The sequence below is a fragment of the Phaethon aethereus genome, assembly GCF_964289735.1.
Source record: "Phaethon aethereus genome assembly, chromosome: 7".
NCBI lineage: Eukaryota > Metazoa > Chordata > Aves > Phaethontiformes > Phaethontidae > Phaethon > Phaethon aethereus.
Window position 1 is genome coordinate 37,722,392 of NC_138583.1, and position 15,912 is coordinate 37,738,303.

At 42.1% G+C, this 15,912-nt stretch overlaps 1 protein-coding gene across 1 annotated transcript in view; it reads right to left on the reverse strand.

The window, feature by feature from the left end:
* The window catches only part of CTBP2 (C-terminal binding protein 2), a gene marked incomplete at its 5' end in the record, with an annotated part of 61,824 nt that extends 52,267 nt beyond the window's left edge, over positions 1–9,557 (reverse strand). The window contains one exon of the mRNA XM_082002342.1: positions 9,500–9,557. Coding sequence (XP_081858468.1) covers positions 9,500–9,557 — 58 coding nt within the window. The remainder of the gene's footprint in view (positions 1–9,499) is intronic.
* Between the last annotated feature and the right edge of the window lie 6,355 nt (positions 9,558–15,912).

A 15,912-nucleotide genomic window follows, 5' to 3' on the forward strand; every position in this document is an offset into this window, starting at 1 on the left:
GGGACAGCCCTGACGCCAAAGCTGCCAGCCCTGCACCCCTTGCTTAGCTTCATTTGCTGATTCAAATACTTGTTGTCATTAGCATTTTTCTTTCAAAAATGAGTGTCAATCTGTAACTATAGGCTATTTTGTGAACTGAAGCTGCTTATTAGTAAGTTTTGAGGTGCTAGATGGCAGCAGAGAGTGGGGTTTTTTTTTAATACTAAAAAGACAATCTAAAAAAAGACAAAACAAATTAACAGTGTTAAGCTAATGGGCTATATAAAAGTGTCAGTAAGAAATGATCAATGTTGTTTAATTTTAAGGCAACAAAAATGCAGAACCAACTCTAGAAAACTTGCTCTTTGAAGAAAGCTCTCAGATATAAAAGACATAATGAAAACCTTCACTGTTTTGGCACTTCGAACCATTACATCTGTTTGTGGATACCAAAAAATATCAAAGAAAAGTTGTGTAATGTGTTTCTCTGCAGCTTTATTTTAGTATAGCCAGATGTCCTACTCCTGTCAAAATATTTACTAGTAAATAGTCAGTAGAATCAGAATGAAACCTAAAAGTCTGCTCCAGATCCAAATGTCGTCAGTCCTTGAAAGATACTAAATTAGGAATTAGAGATGAGGTTTTTTCTGGTATTTTGAAGGAAAATCCATCCCGTTCTCATCTGTCCCTGAGGACTGATCGTTTCCCATCACATATTTGGAAGAGGTAAAGCAGCCAAATTCCACCGCCTGGATGCTGGAGGCAGCTTCTGCAGCGCTCCCAAACTCCAGAGCTCAGGAATAGGCAACAGGGCTGCCCTGAGGCTGCCGCTCCAACAACCCCTTAACACAGCTTCTCATTGCATATTCTGGGGATATTATAATTTTTCTGAGTAACCTCTAAATGTGGGGGAGGATTTAGAGTAAGGAGAAAAAAAACAGCTATGATGACAACATACTAATCCGTAAACCAGTTAATTTAAATGGGAAATGTGGTAAGGATGAAAATTAAGTTGATGGTATTGAAGTCATCAGCTGTAATTGTTTCTTAATTAATGATATGAAGTTATAAAGCATGTTACATGGAACCTTGTCTTAAGGCTGGGGAAAAGGGAAAAATACAAGGCAGAATTAAGTGTTAGACATGTATTAAGTTACCATAAATGTAGACTTAAATGCAAGGAGAACACAACAGAAGTATTTTTTCCAATTTCTGTGCATGTAGTACTCAAGTCTCAGGGAAAGGGGAGCTATCCTTCTTGCAATAGCTTGAGTCACATATCTGTTACAAAGAAACTGCATGCCAAATTAATGAAATTTTTGTCTGTAACCTTATCTAAATGTGTCTTACTCTTTACCAGATGCCTGGGGGATTTTGTAAGGCTGGCTTCATATCTGGCTCAAGTCCTACAGCTTGTCATGCATATCCCCCTATGGCATGTCACAGCAGATAGACTGCATGTAAGTCGGTGTATAGAAAAAAAACTACACAGAACTAGAAGACTACTTGGGCAGCCTATGCCTCCATGCTGTAAGGACTACGGCATACCTGTGGATACAAGCTACACAGTACCTCCGTCACAAAGCAGAAAGTGTCCACTTACAAATACAGAGAGTTCTTGATTCAGCACAGCAAAAGGGTTGAAAATCATAGAACAAGGTCAATAAGTTTGAATAACCTCCGTGAACGCACTCAGGTTGCTTGCAGTCTCATCATCCATAGGATTCTGTCCAATTTTTAAAAAATCTTAAAATTTTAACAAAATCTATGAATGACCGCTAATTCCCAAACCTGCTGTGCCTCTATCAGCAAAAAGGTAATTAGGAGCACTGATGGATGGCATACTTTTCACTGCCCACATTGGTAAAACAAGGTGTAACCCAGCTTTCATGTGAATTTGAAGTGATTTTCTGAAACCTCCATGAAGGCCAAAGTACTTCATATGGACTCTCAGAAGAGCAAAACATTAGGAGCAGACAGACAGATCTTCAGTTAGCATAAATCAGCACAGGGTGCAACGGCAGAGGATCTGACAAGGTAACTCTGCCTTTTCTCCAGGCAAAATGTGGTAAGCAACCCTTCCTTAAAAGCCTGATGGTTTATGTGCTTTGAGGTGGAAACTTAAAAAAACTATAAAAAGCTTTATTGTGGGGGGGAAAATCCCTGTATTGTGTTTTATATTCATGGAACAAAGAAACTCAAATCCACTAGGAAAAAAAAGGTCTGTATTTATTCTAAGTAAGTCACTTTTACTCAGGACAAGCAGTTTCTTCCACACTTGATATCATCTTTAACTCATTGTTTCTCATCAAATGACTAGTGGTGATAAGAATTTCCTGAGATAATAGGATTCTATTTCTAAACAGCAATACTAAGTATTATCAGATGCTATTTGGCATTCAAATTTGCAAGAATGGAAGAAAATTCCCCCACCCAAATACCGAACATACTAATTTTGGACATTATTACGTTACAGAAAGGAGCAAGAATTGGAGGCAGCCCCCTTCCAGAGTTGCCCAGTCAGTCCCAAGACCCTCAGCTGTGCAATGGTCTGGAAGAGAGATACTGAGCATTGAAACAATTCATTTTCTGGCATTACACGTACCACAATGTCTTATAACTGATTATTTCCTACACAATACCATGTCAACAAAACACTATGGCCTGGAAAACAAGAGAATGCCAGAATTCAGGTTGCTTGTACAACTTTCATTTTGACTGCCTTGTAGTTTTTACGTACATTTTCCCAGCTGCTTCCACGAGCAAGGTTCCTCTTTTTCAGCACAAAAGGACTGTAGTTGTTGAATGAGGACCTACTCCGTATTCTGCTATTGGTGGTATGTGAGCCCGGACCTCAAGGACACACTGTTCAAATACTGCTGAAAAGCCAGCACCGTTACAATTCTTCAGGGGCGCTTCTATTGAGGGTTGTTGTGGTGGGTTTTTTTAATGACAGGTTTTTAATTATAAGAAAGTACACCACAAGCAATTATTGCATGAATGTTAAGTCCACTTTTATGGATGAGAAACTGAAATAAACAGCAGGTTAAAAGTACCCCTGCCATAGACCCAGGTTTGTATTTACCAGAGTACCTAGCATTGCATAGTATATTTATTCAAATATTACTGGATATAGTTTGCATTGACTTCCATCACAGGTGGAAATGTAGAATACATAATTTTTGTCCACCTTTGAAATGACTTAACTAGCCTTATGCACACACAGCTGAGGTAACTTTGTTGATGATGAAACCATCCTTTCCTTCCTCAAATTCCCTCCCCCATTTCATAGACCCCTTCCCACCCTTGCAAAAAAAAGGAGACAGCTTTAGGCTCCCACCAGTGCTACCACTCTTCTCCCACCTCCTCTGCGCCCCGCTCCGCTCACATCGTGCTTGCCAGCACCTTCCCCGCATCCTGCTGGACCTTCAGCAAGAAACCCAGAGCACTAAACCAGCAGAAAATTCTCCAGATTTTTGGTTCTCGGGTTGTTTGTGGATGGTTCAGCAACTGCAGCTGGGAGGTTTCCCCAACTCAGTAATTCAGAGCGATGACCAGACACATGCATGGATGTGCAGTATGAGGGCCATGTTGTCTCCTGACTGCTGCAGGACGTGTGGATTTTGCTCCAAGCAGCAGCTGCTGACATCAGCTCCTTTTCAGATCATATGTAGTTTGTTTTAACCATCAGGTGCCCTATGCTGTGAATTCTTCAGAGCAGACAACCTCCTTAACATGGGCTTGGTCAAAATCCAGCAAACAGAAGACACCACCGCAAACAAGCAAGTAATGAGCAACCAACCGAACTGGTGGCCGGAGAACAAAGGCATTTCCTAGTTCATCTTGAGTTTCCTGCTTCAGCCTGAAAATGCAAATACATAGCTCAAGTGCTCCTGTTCCTTTTCCTTTGAATGGCCACAAAATCACTGGGTTAAACATGAGAATGGAGAGAAGGCCACCATCCTAACTGGCTGGTGCGTCACGGGAAGGTGCTTATTCAAGCTTTTCAAGACTAACTATACTGTCAAAGGACTCAGACCTATCCAAGAGCCATCAGTATCTACGATGGTGCCCCACTCCCACTGGGAAAGAAGAGGATGTGAAGGGTCAAGGCCACACGTAGTGACTGGAAGGTAAATACTCAAGCAATTCCTAAAGGAAATATGAATTATGGGTAGCACTAGAGAAGCCTCATCCAAAGAGGACACTAGGGTGCCACTCAGAATGTAAGTCAGTAAGTCAAAAAGCCAAGAGACTCATGCATTAAGCACTGAAAAGTATTATGTGACTGTGCTGGCATTTATCGGCCATTAGACATATCAAAGGACCTGAAAGAAAACAAAGAATATGAATGGCTTGTTTGGCACTGCAAACAGTTCTGCTATTTTGCAAAATACAGACATCTTTAGTGGCACAAAAGGATGCGTAAGGACACTATTTCCTACTGGATAATGACAAATCCTGAAGCAAAAACTCTATGAGAAAATGTCTGGGCTCACTTGGCCGTGCAATTATTTTCTCTCTTTGCTACTTGTTCATCTCAGGGCTGACACCTTTGGGGCGTGTGTTGAAAGCTTAACTGACTCATAAATGTCAGTGCAAACTTTCACCTATAAAGCCAGACATGAAAATTTCATAGCACTGGTGTTGAAGGCAGCAGGGTAGCGCAGTTGCAGTGGTATGGAGCAGAGGCAGCACATGGGATCATCAGAGAGGAATTCAGTGGGGTTGGGAAACCCATGTTTTACACACTGCCATCCTGTATCCTGGATGTGCCACCACTGCTGCCATGTCCCAGTTCAGCTTCTACATTTCATGAGGAAACGACCATGCCATCTTGCCCACAGCCATAGCAGCTTCCCCTCTGGCTTCCTAGACAGTCTGTTCCCAAAAACACTGCCAGCACCGGTGGACGGCTGCTCCTTACTCCCTGTCTAGCTCCCAGTATTATTTTGTATTTTTTTAACCATATTCACAGAAGCACAGGGTAAAGAACATCTGAGCAAGCAGCAGGCTGGGGAGCAGAACTGATGCTTCAAGTTATTTCCTTGGGTGGGAATGCCTCATGCGAGCACTGGAGCCCTGCAGGAATGATGGATGCCATGCACCAGGAGTGCTGTGGCCTTCTGAGCTAGTGGTTTCTTGGAGGCACTGCCAAACACCTTGTTCTGCCACAGGTAGCACAGAAAAAATTACATCTAATCTCTGCTGTTGTTGTTTCCTAATTGAAAGGCAGGTGAGCGACTGCTCTGAGGGTAATTGCTGCTGATCGTTTGAAATCGGTGCCATGTGAGTCACACACTGCAACAAGCCACCTCCACCAGGGTGCTGCGCAGCCAGAGACACAACCGTCTGCAGCCAGATTCTGCGGCTAAACCTTCCCTTCAGCAAAGCCGCATGGAAAACTGCGTATCAGCAATATGGCACATCTTGCCTGCATTCTGTCATTTTAGCAGGGCCTGCCACGGTTTGTCCTCAGCCTGGAGCTTCACTCACTTTCTGCTGCCCGGAAGGTAGAAGGGTAACCTTATTTCCCACAACACCTAAGTTGAGGGCCAGTTGCCTGGGCTGCTCTCACCTTCCTCGCACAGGCTCTGTCCTGCCTCCTTGCTCCCATTTACTCTGTGCTCTTCACCTAACCCTGCTGGTCCCCGTTTGCAGACCTGTGCTCTGGCAGAGGTCCCCGCCTGGCAGCGGCCACCCCTGTGCCCGGAGCAGCGTTACAGGGCACACGACGCGACCTTCAGCTGCGTTAGCTGTGCTCATCTCTTTTCTTTCAAAGGCTGAGAAATTGCCCCAAATTTGGGAACAATAACAGGCACTCTCCTGACACCACAGCAACTCTGCTGCAAAATTCAGCCCCTTTTTATCCGAAATGCAGTAGGCAGGTATCGTGGCTGCAGGATCATGGCTCTGCTTTCTTTCAAACACAGCAAAAACAACATCCCTCTCCATCTCCCACTCAGGCACAGTTCCACAATTTTTTCTGGAACTTTTTTTTTTAATCTACCCCGAGGTAAAAACTCATCACGGAATGGAAAATTTCAGCTCAAACAAATTTAAAATGTGGCAAAATTGCAAACTAATGGGAACAGGATCTGAACTAGGGGGTGCTGGACAAGTCTAACTGAACACAGCACTAGAAGCTCCACCTCTAAAGCATATTTTGACCCGCTACACAATTAGACACAATTCCACAAACAGGAATTATGTAAACCACTCCGCATATATTATTTTCAAAAGGCCCAGCCATTCACTGGATACATCTTTCCACCCACATGGATCCAATTACAGAATCAGCACCCAAACTCTCTGGGACAACCAGAAAAGAAAGAAATGGGTAAGCCAAGATCACTGCGAGCACACGCTGACTTAGCTTCATTTGGATGGACATCACAAACCTGTTTTAATTCTTAACGGACTGTTCTAAATGTCTTTATAAAATTTCTTTAGCCCCTCAAGTCTGCACTTCTATCCCACTTGTATTTTTCTATAGAGCAAAATTCGTAACCTGGAGCAAAAAGCTCACCTCTTCAAAACAGCCTGCTTAGAGCGAAAAGTAATGCTGTCATACAAAAATGTCCTAACTAGATACTCAGAAAACCAGAGGAACTGGTCAAGGTGAGTAATGCAATGAGACTGAACTGCTTCTCTTCCTGGAAGACTCATAAACCTGCCTATAAAGGCTGTGAACTGGCATTTTCAAAGATACCACCCCCTTGTATGGCTTGGATTATTTTTCCATGCCAGATGCACGTTTAACAGTGTAATACAAACACTGCAGCTTCTTAATATACTCTTTTAATACTGCAGCAGTTCGTAAGCCATTTCCCTCAACATGTGACTCATAATGTTTTTAGTAAGTCCATATGAAGAAGAATCCTTCGGTAGCAGTTCGTATGGTACGATGAAGACCCGAAGTGTTAAGTATTATCGCTTGGCAGTATGGATAGTGATTACAACACGTAGCCTGAGGGTATTTCACCTCTGGACCTGCCACCATCCTGCTGTGTAGAATAAAGTCTGTTCCTAGCAGACTCTCCCAAGGGTTTGTGTTGTGAATAGTAAAATGGATTGTACAGTATACACAATTTCATAAAAAGCACAGAAATTCACCTGTGTACTACAAAACATTTAGCTTCTCATCTGGTAAATATAGCTTTGTATCCCGCCCACTTGTTTAAAGAGAAAAGCTGTACAAGAGCTTCCAACAGAACAGGAACTCATTAAAAGTGACTACTTTGGACCACATTGCACTCAGCTTGAAAGGGTGTCGAGATTCTTCTTCCTGAACACCATTCTGTTAGCAAAGACTCCTCTCATCAGTCTGCTGAAATAGTTCCCTAATTTCTCACCAATGATTCCATAAACCTTTCAAGACAAAACCAAGAGAAATGCTAATTTTTTTCAAAGTGTGTTTTCACAGCAGCTGGAATGGCCCCTCTTCAGTGCTTCACTAATGCTGTAATACAAGATTAGGAGCCTATAACAAAAAATAGCCATCAGAGATGCCAATATAGTATACTGCTGTTCTACAAGACTAGTATTTTGGCAAATCCTAAGCTTTTTGCATTTTTCAAGGTAATTTTTACAATGTTGCTTACACTCAGTCCTAATCTGTTGCCCATAAATACAACACAAATGTGTCTTACGGTGAATCCCATCAGTTCAATCAAATCACAAAACGAGTGGCAAATGACAAAAAATACTTTAAAAAGTTATGTCTTCTGCACATTTACAGATTAGAAAAGAATATCTTTTGACCAAGAAAGAAGAAAAAAGCTCATATATCAGAGGAGAATAATCTAAGCTTCAATCACATCTAAAGCTCTGTTAGCAGGTTTGTCGTATGATCCTTTTGAATTTCTTGTACACTCAGCAACTAGATCTGATAGTAAACATCAAACTGGGAAGGCAGCTTTTGAAAATCCAGGCTCAGCTGATACAACTCTTTTAAGTCAAGTTCAAAGTAAATTTTGAAGATGAGATAGCGTACTACACCTGAGTGTTTATGACATTCAATAGGAGAAATATGCAGCTCCACACTGCAGTGTACCCTGGATAGTCCTTCCTAACTCTCATCTTCTCTGCTTTGCCTCCCCACCTCCAAAATTAACAGGGCAAAATTAATAGAGCTAAGTAACTCATGACAAGGTTAAAGCAACAGCAAGGGAGTTTTACTTTGACATGCTGGAGTATGCAATGCATAACACACAAAAATCAAGGCAAAACCCACCCTGATCTGCGTGTTATACTCACTGGGAACTCCACAAAGCCCCACACATTTTGCTCGAATGGACGCAGTACAACCTCCCTTGTTAGCTCTGCGCTTTCATCCCTGAGCAAAACCTATTTCACCTTCTTGGCATTCAAGTAGTACTGCAGATTGTAACCCTGCAGGCCACTATCCATCTCCTTAAGAACAGATAAACACTGGAACTCTTTAAGAGATACGACTTAAGATATTCTTCCTAAAATAACACTTTGTTCTGCTTTTGCTGCTGATTGTAAATCATGAGTGTCAGTTTGCATGAGAGAATTATCAGAGTGTACACCAAAAAAGTCAGAGCTTGTTTGCCATCACTTGATTTCTATCATAAGCAACTCACACTATGTGAGCTGCAATAGAAAACATTACTTATAGACTTTTTCTGCTGGGAAATTGAATAAATAGAAGGTAAAAGTCACCTGTGCTGTGACACTGTAACATAACTATTAATAAAGTATGATTTTCAGGAAATCTGCCTTATCGCCACACATCAACGAAAGAAAAGCAGTTCTAGCAGTTTTCCAAAAACAACAAGAAATACTCCAACAACGGCTATTAAATTTTCCATAGGATGGTAGTCAGTATTACGGAGATCGTCTACTTTCACACCCCCTGAGTGAAGAAGAAACTCTGAAATAGCCAAATCTCTGCCTTTCTCTGAGAAGCAAGCCAAAGCCTGACGTGGGGAAGGATGAGGGCAGCTGCATGGAAGTGGAGGATGCTGAGTTTTATCCAAATGCCTTGCACAGCGCTCCCCAGCACTGCAGCCAGCCCAAGGAGAGCAGTGGTAGGAGCTTGTGTCCAAAGTTGTGGACGCTGGAACTGGCACTGCTAGGAGAGGGAAGGGAGGAAAGTTATGACACCAGCATCTGTCCCCCAGCTCTTCCTCCGGCCAGAGGAGACCTCCAGAAAGCAGCACATTTAACAGAGCACAGCCCTTTTCTAAAGAAAGTATAAAATTAACCTCTGTTTCAAATTGGGACTGACTAGATCATTTCAGTAGAAATTGGGATAAGAGGAGAAGACCTGGTAATTAAACAAAAATCCTGTTCATGAGACTACAGATGACTTTCAAATTAGGAACCAGTATCTCCCTTGCCAATATTTCAACATCAGTATAACCGTATTTTGAGCCAACACAGAGGACAGGGGATCTAGTCGTGTCTAACTGCTGTAAAAAACAAGGAGAAATTAGATATTCTTCCTTAACCATCTGTCAATTTTTATAGAAAAACAGGAGTATACTCTTACCTTCACAAATTCTGTCCAGTCGCTGCCGCTTGACTTTGTGTTTATCCACAAGTGCCATTCTTGATGGTATTTTGTAACTTTCTGATTCAAAAAGCAAAGCAGTCCCCCAGGAGCTTAGGAAAATTCACAGGAATCGGCATGCATACCGCCACTGTCGATCCTGCAGAGAAACGAAAGGCTTCATTAGGATTTCCAGCACACCAGGAGAGACCTGCCCATCCCCAAACAGCAAAGCAGGTTTCTGGAAGTACAGCTGCAAGTTCAGTGCTTCCAACCCCAGCGTCCCACCAGTCACACATCTACTGAAAATCAAGCTTACAGCCCCTTTATCTTCCCTGCGATCAGAAAAAACGGCATTGTACACAAGAGCTGCCAAAGTGCTGTATGGCCTTCCCAGTTTTATTTCTGTCTTAAAAATCTATTCCTAGCAGATAAAATCCATTAAGCTATTTTGTAGGCTCACAGACACTGAAAGATTATTAGAGAGTATATAAAAACGGGAAAGTAGCTTTTGCTCTTCCAGTACTTTCACACACATACACACACACAAACCACTTTCATGTCTTATTTAAGCCTTGCCCTGCAGAAGTCATCAATGGACCTTGAATTTGCAACTAGACCTTAATACATATTCCAGCTGTCACTGTAGTCTGTCCTTACCTTCATACTTGAAAGGCTAACATTAAACTTTGGATGCCAGAGCTGTCGTTTCTAGCATGCACACTTTTAAATGCCAATGAAATAAAGCAATCCACAAAGCGGTATGTGTGGCTGATTTATAAGAAGTGCTCTGCAAAGGGACAACAGCTGCAGGCTTTTCTGCATTTTGGTGACACAGAGGAAGACCCTAAATGGATCCCGTCAGGTCTGTTGCTTCAGTTCCTACCGAGAGCCAAAGGTTCATTTAAACCCTGAACACTCTGACCTGAGCTCAGGCTGCAGACCCCGAACGTGCCATTGTGTCACTTTTACCCAACAGTTTCACTGTAAAATCCAGGTATGAGCTTTTCAAATCAAGTTCCACACCAGGAACAAGACGTACAAGAAGAGACCTCACACTGACAACTGAATTCAAACCATTCAACACTATATGTACTAATTTTTTACCGAGTTACGCTACACTACCAGTGATTCAATATCCTCTTTTATATTTTAAGGTGAAGACAGATGACCCTGATACAAGCTACAAAACCTCCAGGGACACATCCTGCTCAAGAGGCTCCTTCCCCCCCAAAAGCCATCCATCACCCTTTTAAGTCTACTTAAAGGTGCCAAAAGAGCAGAATTAGTGGAAAGCTGTGATTTCTAGAAACAAAGCAAAACACCAGCACATTTTTGGAGGCCTTGTAAGCAGAGAAGGGGAAGAAGAAGACAGGCATGAGTGCAAGCACAGCACGAAGTCCTCTCCTGAGTAGCCATCTGTATTGTGCTGCAGTCTCAACCACTCTGCCTACAAAGCACAAGGAAGATTTAAAAAAATAAATAAGTTCTGAAAAGCCAGCAATAACCACAAACTTGGTACTACTCATTCAAACCAACCCCCAAAACAGCTCCTCTGTGGCAAGTGAATTTTCACATTGCATTATTTGCAAACAAAATTTTCACAACAAACTAAAAAACTGCCAGGTTCACATAATAGAGAACATACGAGAATAAGACACCGGGAACCAAGAACATCCAGGCTGATGTCCAAAAGTTGACCTTGAGCAAAGTCTGTAGCCTCGACTTCTGCTTCCCCTTCTGCAGAGCTGCGATAGCAACACTTAACTCATCCTCTTGAAACACTTCAGGTTCTTCATATTCACAGAGTCCAGTCAGGTGTTTCTACCTTGCATTTTATTCCTCTGCAACAGCATACGGCTCTCCTCTGAACATACCAGTGAAGCAATAACTTCCCAGAAAACACAGTTAACAAATGCAATAGGCAAGGCTGAGCATACAAGGGGTAAAGGCTCTAAAACAAAGCCGCTGCATACCGAGATGACAATTTCATGGAGATTATTGTTATTATTATAAATGGTTATCAATTATGCATCACATTGATAGTTAATTTATAAAAGGAAAAGGGTTGTGTTAGTACAACTGAATTCTGACTAAGGGAAGATAGGCGATTTCCTGGTAGTTAATGGCCAATTTCCCAGCAGCGCCACTGCAGCATAATCTCTGAGATTTATAGCAATAATTAATTGATTTTTTTTAAACATAGGGATGCTAAAGAGCATGATTCCCACTCACATTAATAATTAATGCAACATTCTAAAAGAAGCAGAAAACTTCCATTCCAGAGGCAGAGGCTTACTACAGTCAAAACACTTCTTACAACAAAAATTAAACTGTTAGTGTAGCTAACACCAGAGTAGCTAACAGCATTTCCATGATCAACACTTAAAAGTATACACACGAATTTTTAGCTCTATTACATCCCACTCCACATTCAGGGAAAAAAAAAAGGTTATAAAAAAGTCACATCAGGAAAAAATAAGTCAGTATTTTGTTCCGAAAATGCTCAAATGGTTCATTATGTTGGGGCTGCAATTCTTTTCCCTTTTTTTTCCCAGCAAAATCAATATGCAAAGTGTATTTAATTTTGACAGAGTGCATTTTCTGATGGACAAATGCTTCTGTTAAAGTTCTTTTCTCCTGCCATCTCAATTCCCTGCATTAATCCCTGGAGGAAAACTTTCTACAAAAGAAACTAATAACAATCACAGAAATTACTGCTCGTATTATCAGAATCCCACACAGATTAATGTAATGTCCATGAATGAACTCCTTCCTAATGGTGTTAACTCGTCTATCTTTGTTTGACAGGTGTCCATGATGATATCAACCAGCAAAAAAAGCCCAGCTCAGAAGAGTTATTAAAAATGTGGCAGGAGTTGCCGAGCAGGATTTGGCAGGGATGGATAAAATGGAGAAAAGCAGATGTGCAGGGCACAGAAACAAGCGGATACTTTCCAGCCTTCGTATGAAGCTGTAATTAAGAAAGCAGTTCTTCCATTTGTGGGATGGAGGACGCAATTAGTTGCACACGCAACTTCAATCTATCCTAAATGGTTTCTCCATCCAACCCAATCTCAAAACAATGGCAAGGCTAAATGTCTCCCACAATAAAATAAATACAATCAGGCTAGGCAGAACAAAAATCATGATCAGCAGTTAAAATACAAGAAAACCTCATTGTATAATGAAATTTGAGAAAGAGAGGCGCATGCACCAAAATTGTACTTCATCTTGAGCAAGATTAGGAAACAAGTGAAGTGATTTACATACAGTAATTGCATGGCCATGTTAGCCTCCAACAGTGTCTTTCAAAATGTAAATTTTCTTGAAAACCCTTGGACACAATGATAGCCCAGCGGTTATTTATTTATTTAAAGAAGAAACGTACTTAAGCACAATGTTTTAGGAAAAAAACAATCCTGATGTAACACATTGAAATAGCTTCTTAATACTGCCCATTAAATACCACAATCTGTGAGCCTGAAAATGAGAGCAGAGCACGCTGTATTAGGGCTTGTTTTTCTTGCTTTTGATGGAAAACAAAAAGAAAAGGTGACTTTCCAAAATAAAATGCACTGCTAGACAAAAGTAAGAGAAAGGTGATTTTATAAAGAATGTGTTGTCTTCTAAGCTCTCCCTCAATTAGCACTGTTTTATCAACTTTTCACAGCATACGTAGGTAGCACAGTTGCCACAAACCCAGGCAACATCTGTTTTAGAGCACCCATCGCAGGCATCACCGTCAAACCATGGCAGCACCCAGCAGGTGACTAAGACCCCCTCCTTCCCAGCGGTCCGGACGAAACCGCGTCTGACACATTCCCTCTCTGTGCATAGCCCCGGGAAAGTTGGCATGGTGTACCCTACACCCCGTTTCGTGACATGCCGAAGCCGATGCAAGTGCAGAGCCCCACTGCAGTGCCACAGGCTTTGGTAAGCATCGTGAAACCGCACCTGCGAGTCCTGCCCAAAACGCAGCTCATCTCCCAAGATGCAATAAAACCGCGATTGCTGCCTTTTGAGGTGTGAATGAGCAAGTGGTACACACACCACTTCTGGCAATGAATACACGGTCGTAGGTTAAGTGGGACTCCTCTTTAACTTCAAATACAAGCATCTTTCTAAACAAAAAAATCATGCGCACATGCCCAGACCCTTAGTGGAGTCAGAAACGTGTTGCTCACAATTTCCGACTACATTTTCTACCTTCTACGAAATACGGCATCAACAAAATGGAGATTCCCTACTACAAAAAACTCCTAGCTCTACGAACTGCAAAAGCTCCCATTTCCAAACAGCAAAGGAAAATTTTTGTCCTTCCTCACAACTAAAGTGGGTTTCCACATGTACAACTCCTGACTTAAACCAGGGAAAATCCAGTCCAAATGTTTTGATGATACTGCCGGGCATTTCCTAGGCTCTCAAGAAAGGAGAGGTTCCCGGAAAACCTCTTATACTTGTGATTACTGCAGGACATCAGTCCTTTCAGCTGGAAGCAAACCAGTGGTTTGCCCGAGTGGTCCATAATCATGAAGTTAGTATCTACCGATGCCAAAGGCAGCTTTTCCTGCAACCTCCTTTGTGTTAAGGTCCAGTTTTCCAAAGCTCAATTGCACTTGACTTAAGAATTCAATGCAAGAACAGCCCTCAGAGCTGTGAGCTGTTTAAGCCCTGCGTTAGCATTGCCGGGTGTTAACTATTCTGAACTAGCTGGCCATTTCCACGGCTGATTATTTCAGATGTAGGCAGCTGCCCTGGGGTGGGCAGGAGGGGCTGGGAAGTGGAGTTCGGAGTAAGAAAGGAAATGAGGAGAAAAGAAGAAGGAGACACACAGAGATAATGACAGGGGAGGGAAGCGGACAAAGGAGACGGTACAATGCGTGCAGGAGAAACACTTTGCGAACATTGTGTCATCCTTCTCCCTTCGCTGGCAGCACATCCTTAAGTGGGATGCCCTGCTCGGTCCCTGTCACCTTCTCCTCTCTCTAAAGCCCTGGCACAACTGCAAGGGAGGAGGGAAGCACATGGAAGGGATGGGACAGACAACACAATCCTTCCTGAGATCCTTTTTTTGGGCTGTTTTCTTTTAAATAACAATAAAAAACCATGGGGAACTCACAGTGTCAACACACTATTAAGACCAATAGCCCAGCAGGAACCAAAACTGGATTAAACATTTATATAGGTAGTGTGAACAAACATAGATTTGCATTAGCCAAAATAAAAAATAGTTTTGGGGTTTTTTTTAAATGCCTGAGGTATGTAAATCCTCACATGTGGGAAGAGGAATCACACAGTTGCTGCATGACCAGGGTTCGGACTTCTCCTGCTCCATTAAATGCTCTCAGCCGTTGCATGGGAAATAGGAAGCTGGGGGTAAAAAAAGGCTTTTTCCCCAGTTCCTGGAAGAACTACCTTGGCTGTAAATCAAACAGTGCCAGGCTCCCAGCAGCCTGCATCCCACCCATGGACCCTCATCACCTTCAAAACTGTGAGGGCAGTACTCTTGCTACAAAACCATTGTTAATTAGGTTTAATGCTTTTACTAGTTATTAGTATTTGCTGCCGCAGAGCATTCAGCGATGTTTTGCATTAAGGCCTCTCCATGGGAATGAATGGATGATGCTATGGGTGACAATAAGTGGTTTTTGTCTAGGTGACTCGCTTGTTTTCTGCCCAGAAACTTAATGACCAAAGCCTTGCGCCTCCACTCCCTAGCTGGTGCCTTCCCCTGAAAACTGCTGGGGCAAGTGCACTCACTGGGTGCCTGGCAGAGCAAGCATTAACGCAGCAGGTTAAACGTGTTGCATGGAGAGCTGGCACTCCCACGTTAGCACCTGCTGATGGCAAATAAAGAGCTCTTCTGCTCTTCACCATACAGAAAAGGAGAGTAACATGCTGTAGGAGTCTTGCGCTGAAGAAGTGGTAACAATTTTGAGGAACTTACTATTATATGAGTGAACAAAATGTACCATAACGGCATATGAGCCTGCACATCTGTTGCTAAATTAAACACGCTACATAATGATGCAGACCACATCTTAAACCATTATGCAACAAGATACAGACTGTGCTAAAATAATAAGGCTTCAAAGATGACATAAGAGGGCCTGATCCATTATTCCTTTCAGCCCTTGAAAGTCATGGTGAGTATCTCTCATCAGTTCTTCTCCATCAAAGCTACATGTTGACCCGCTAAAAGACAAATAACAATATTGTATATATTTTTATATATATACACACACATATATATACACCCTTCACAGGAAAAAGAAGACATATGGGTTTGTAGCATTTTCCTTCCTCTCCATCTTAATGATGCATAAAGCATGAGAGAGGTTTTTGGATCTGTATTTTTTTTTTAAGTTTCTTTAGAAATTGTATTTCAGGTTACAAACTGTGCTCCAGAT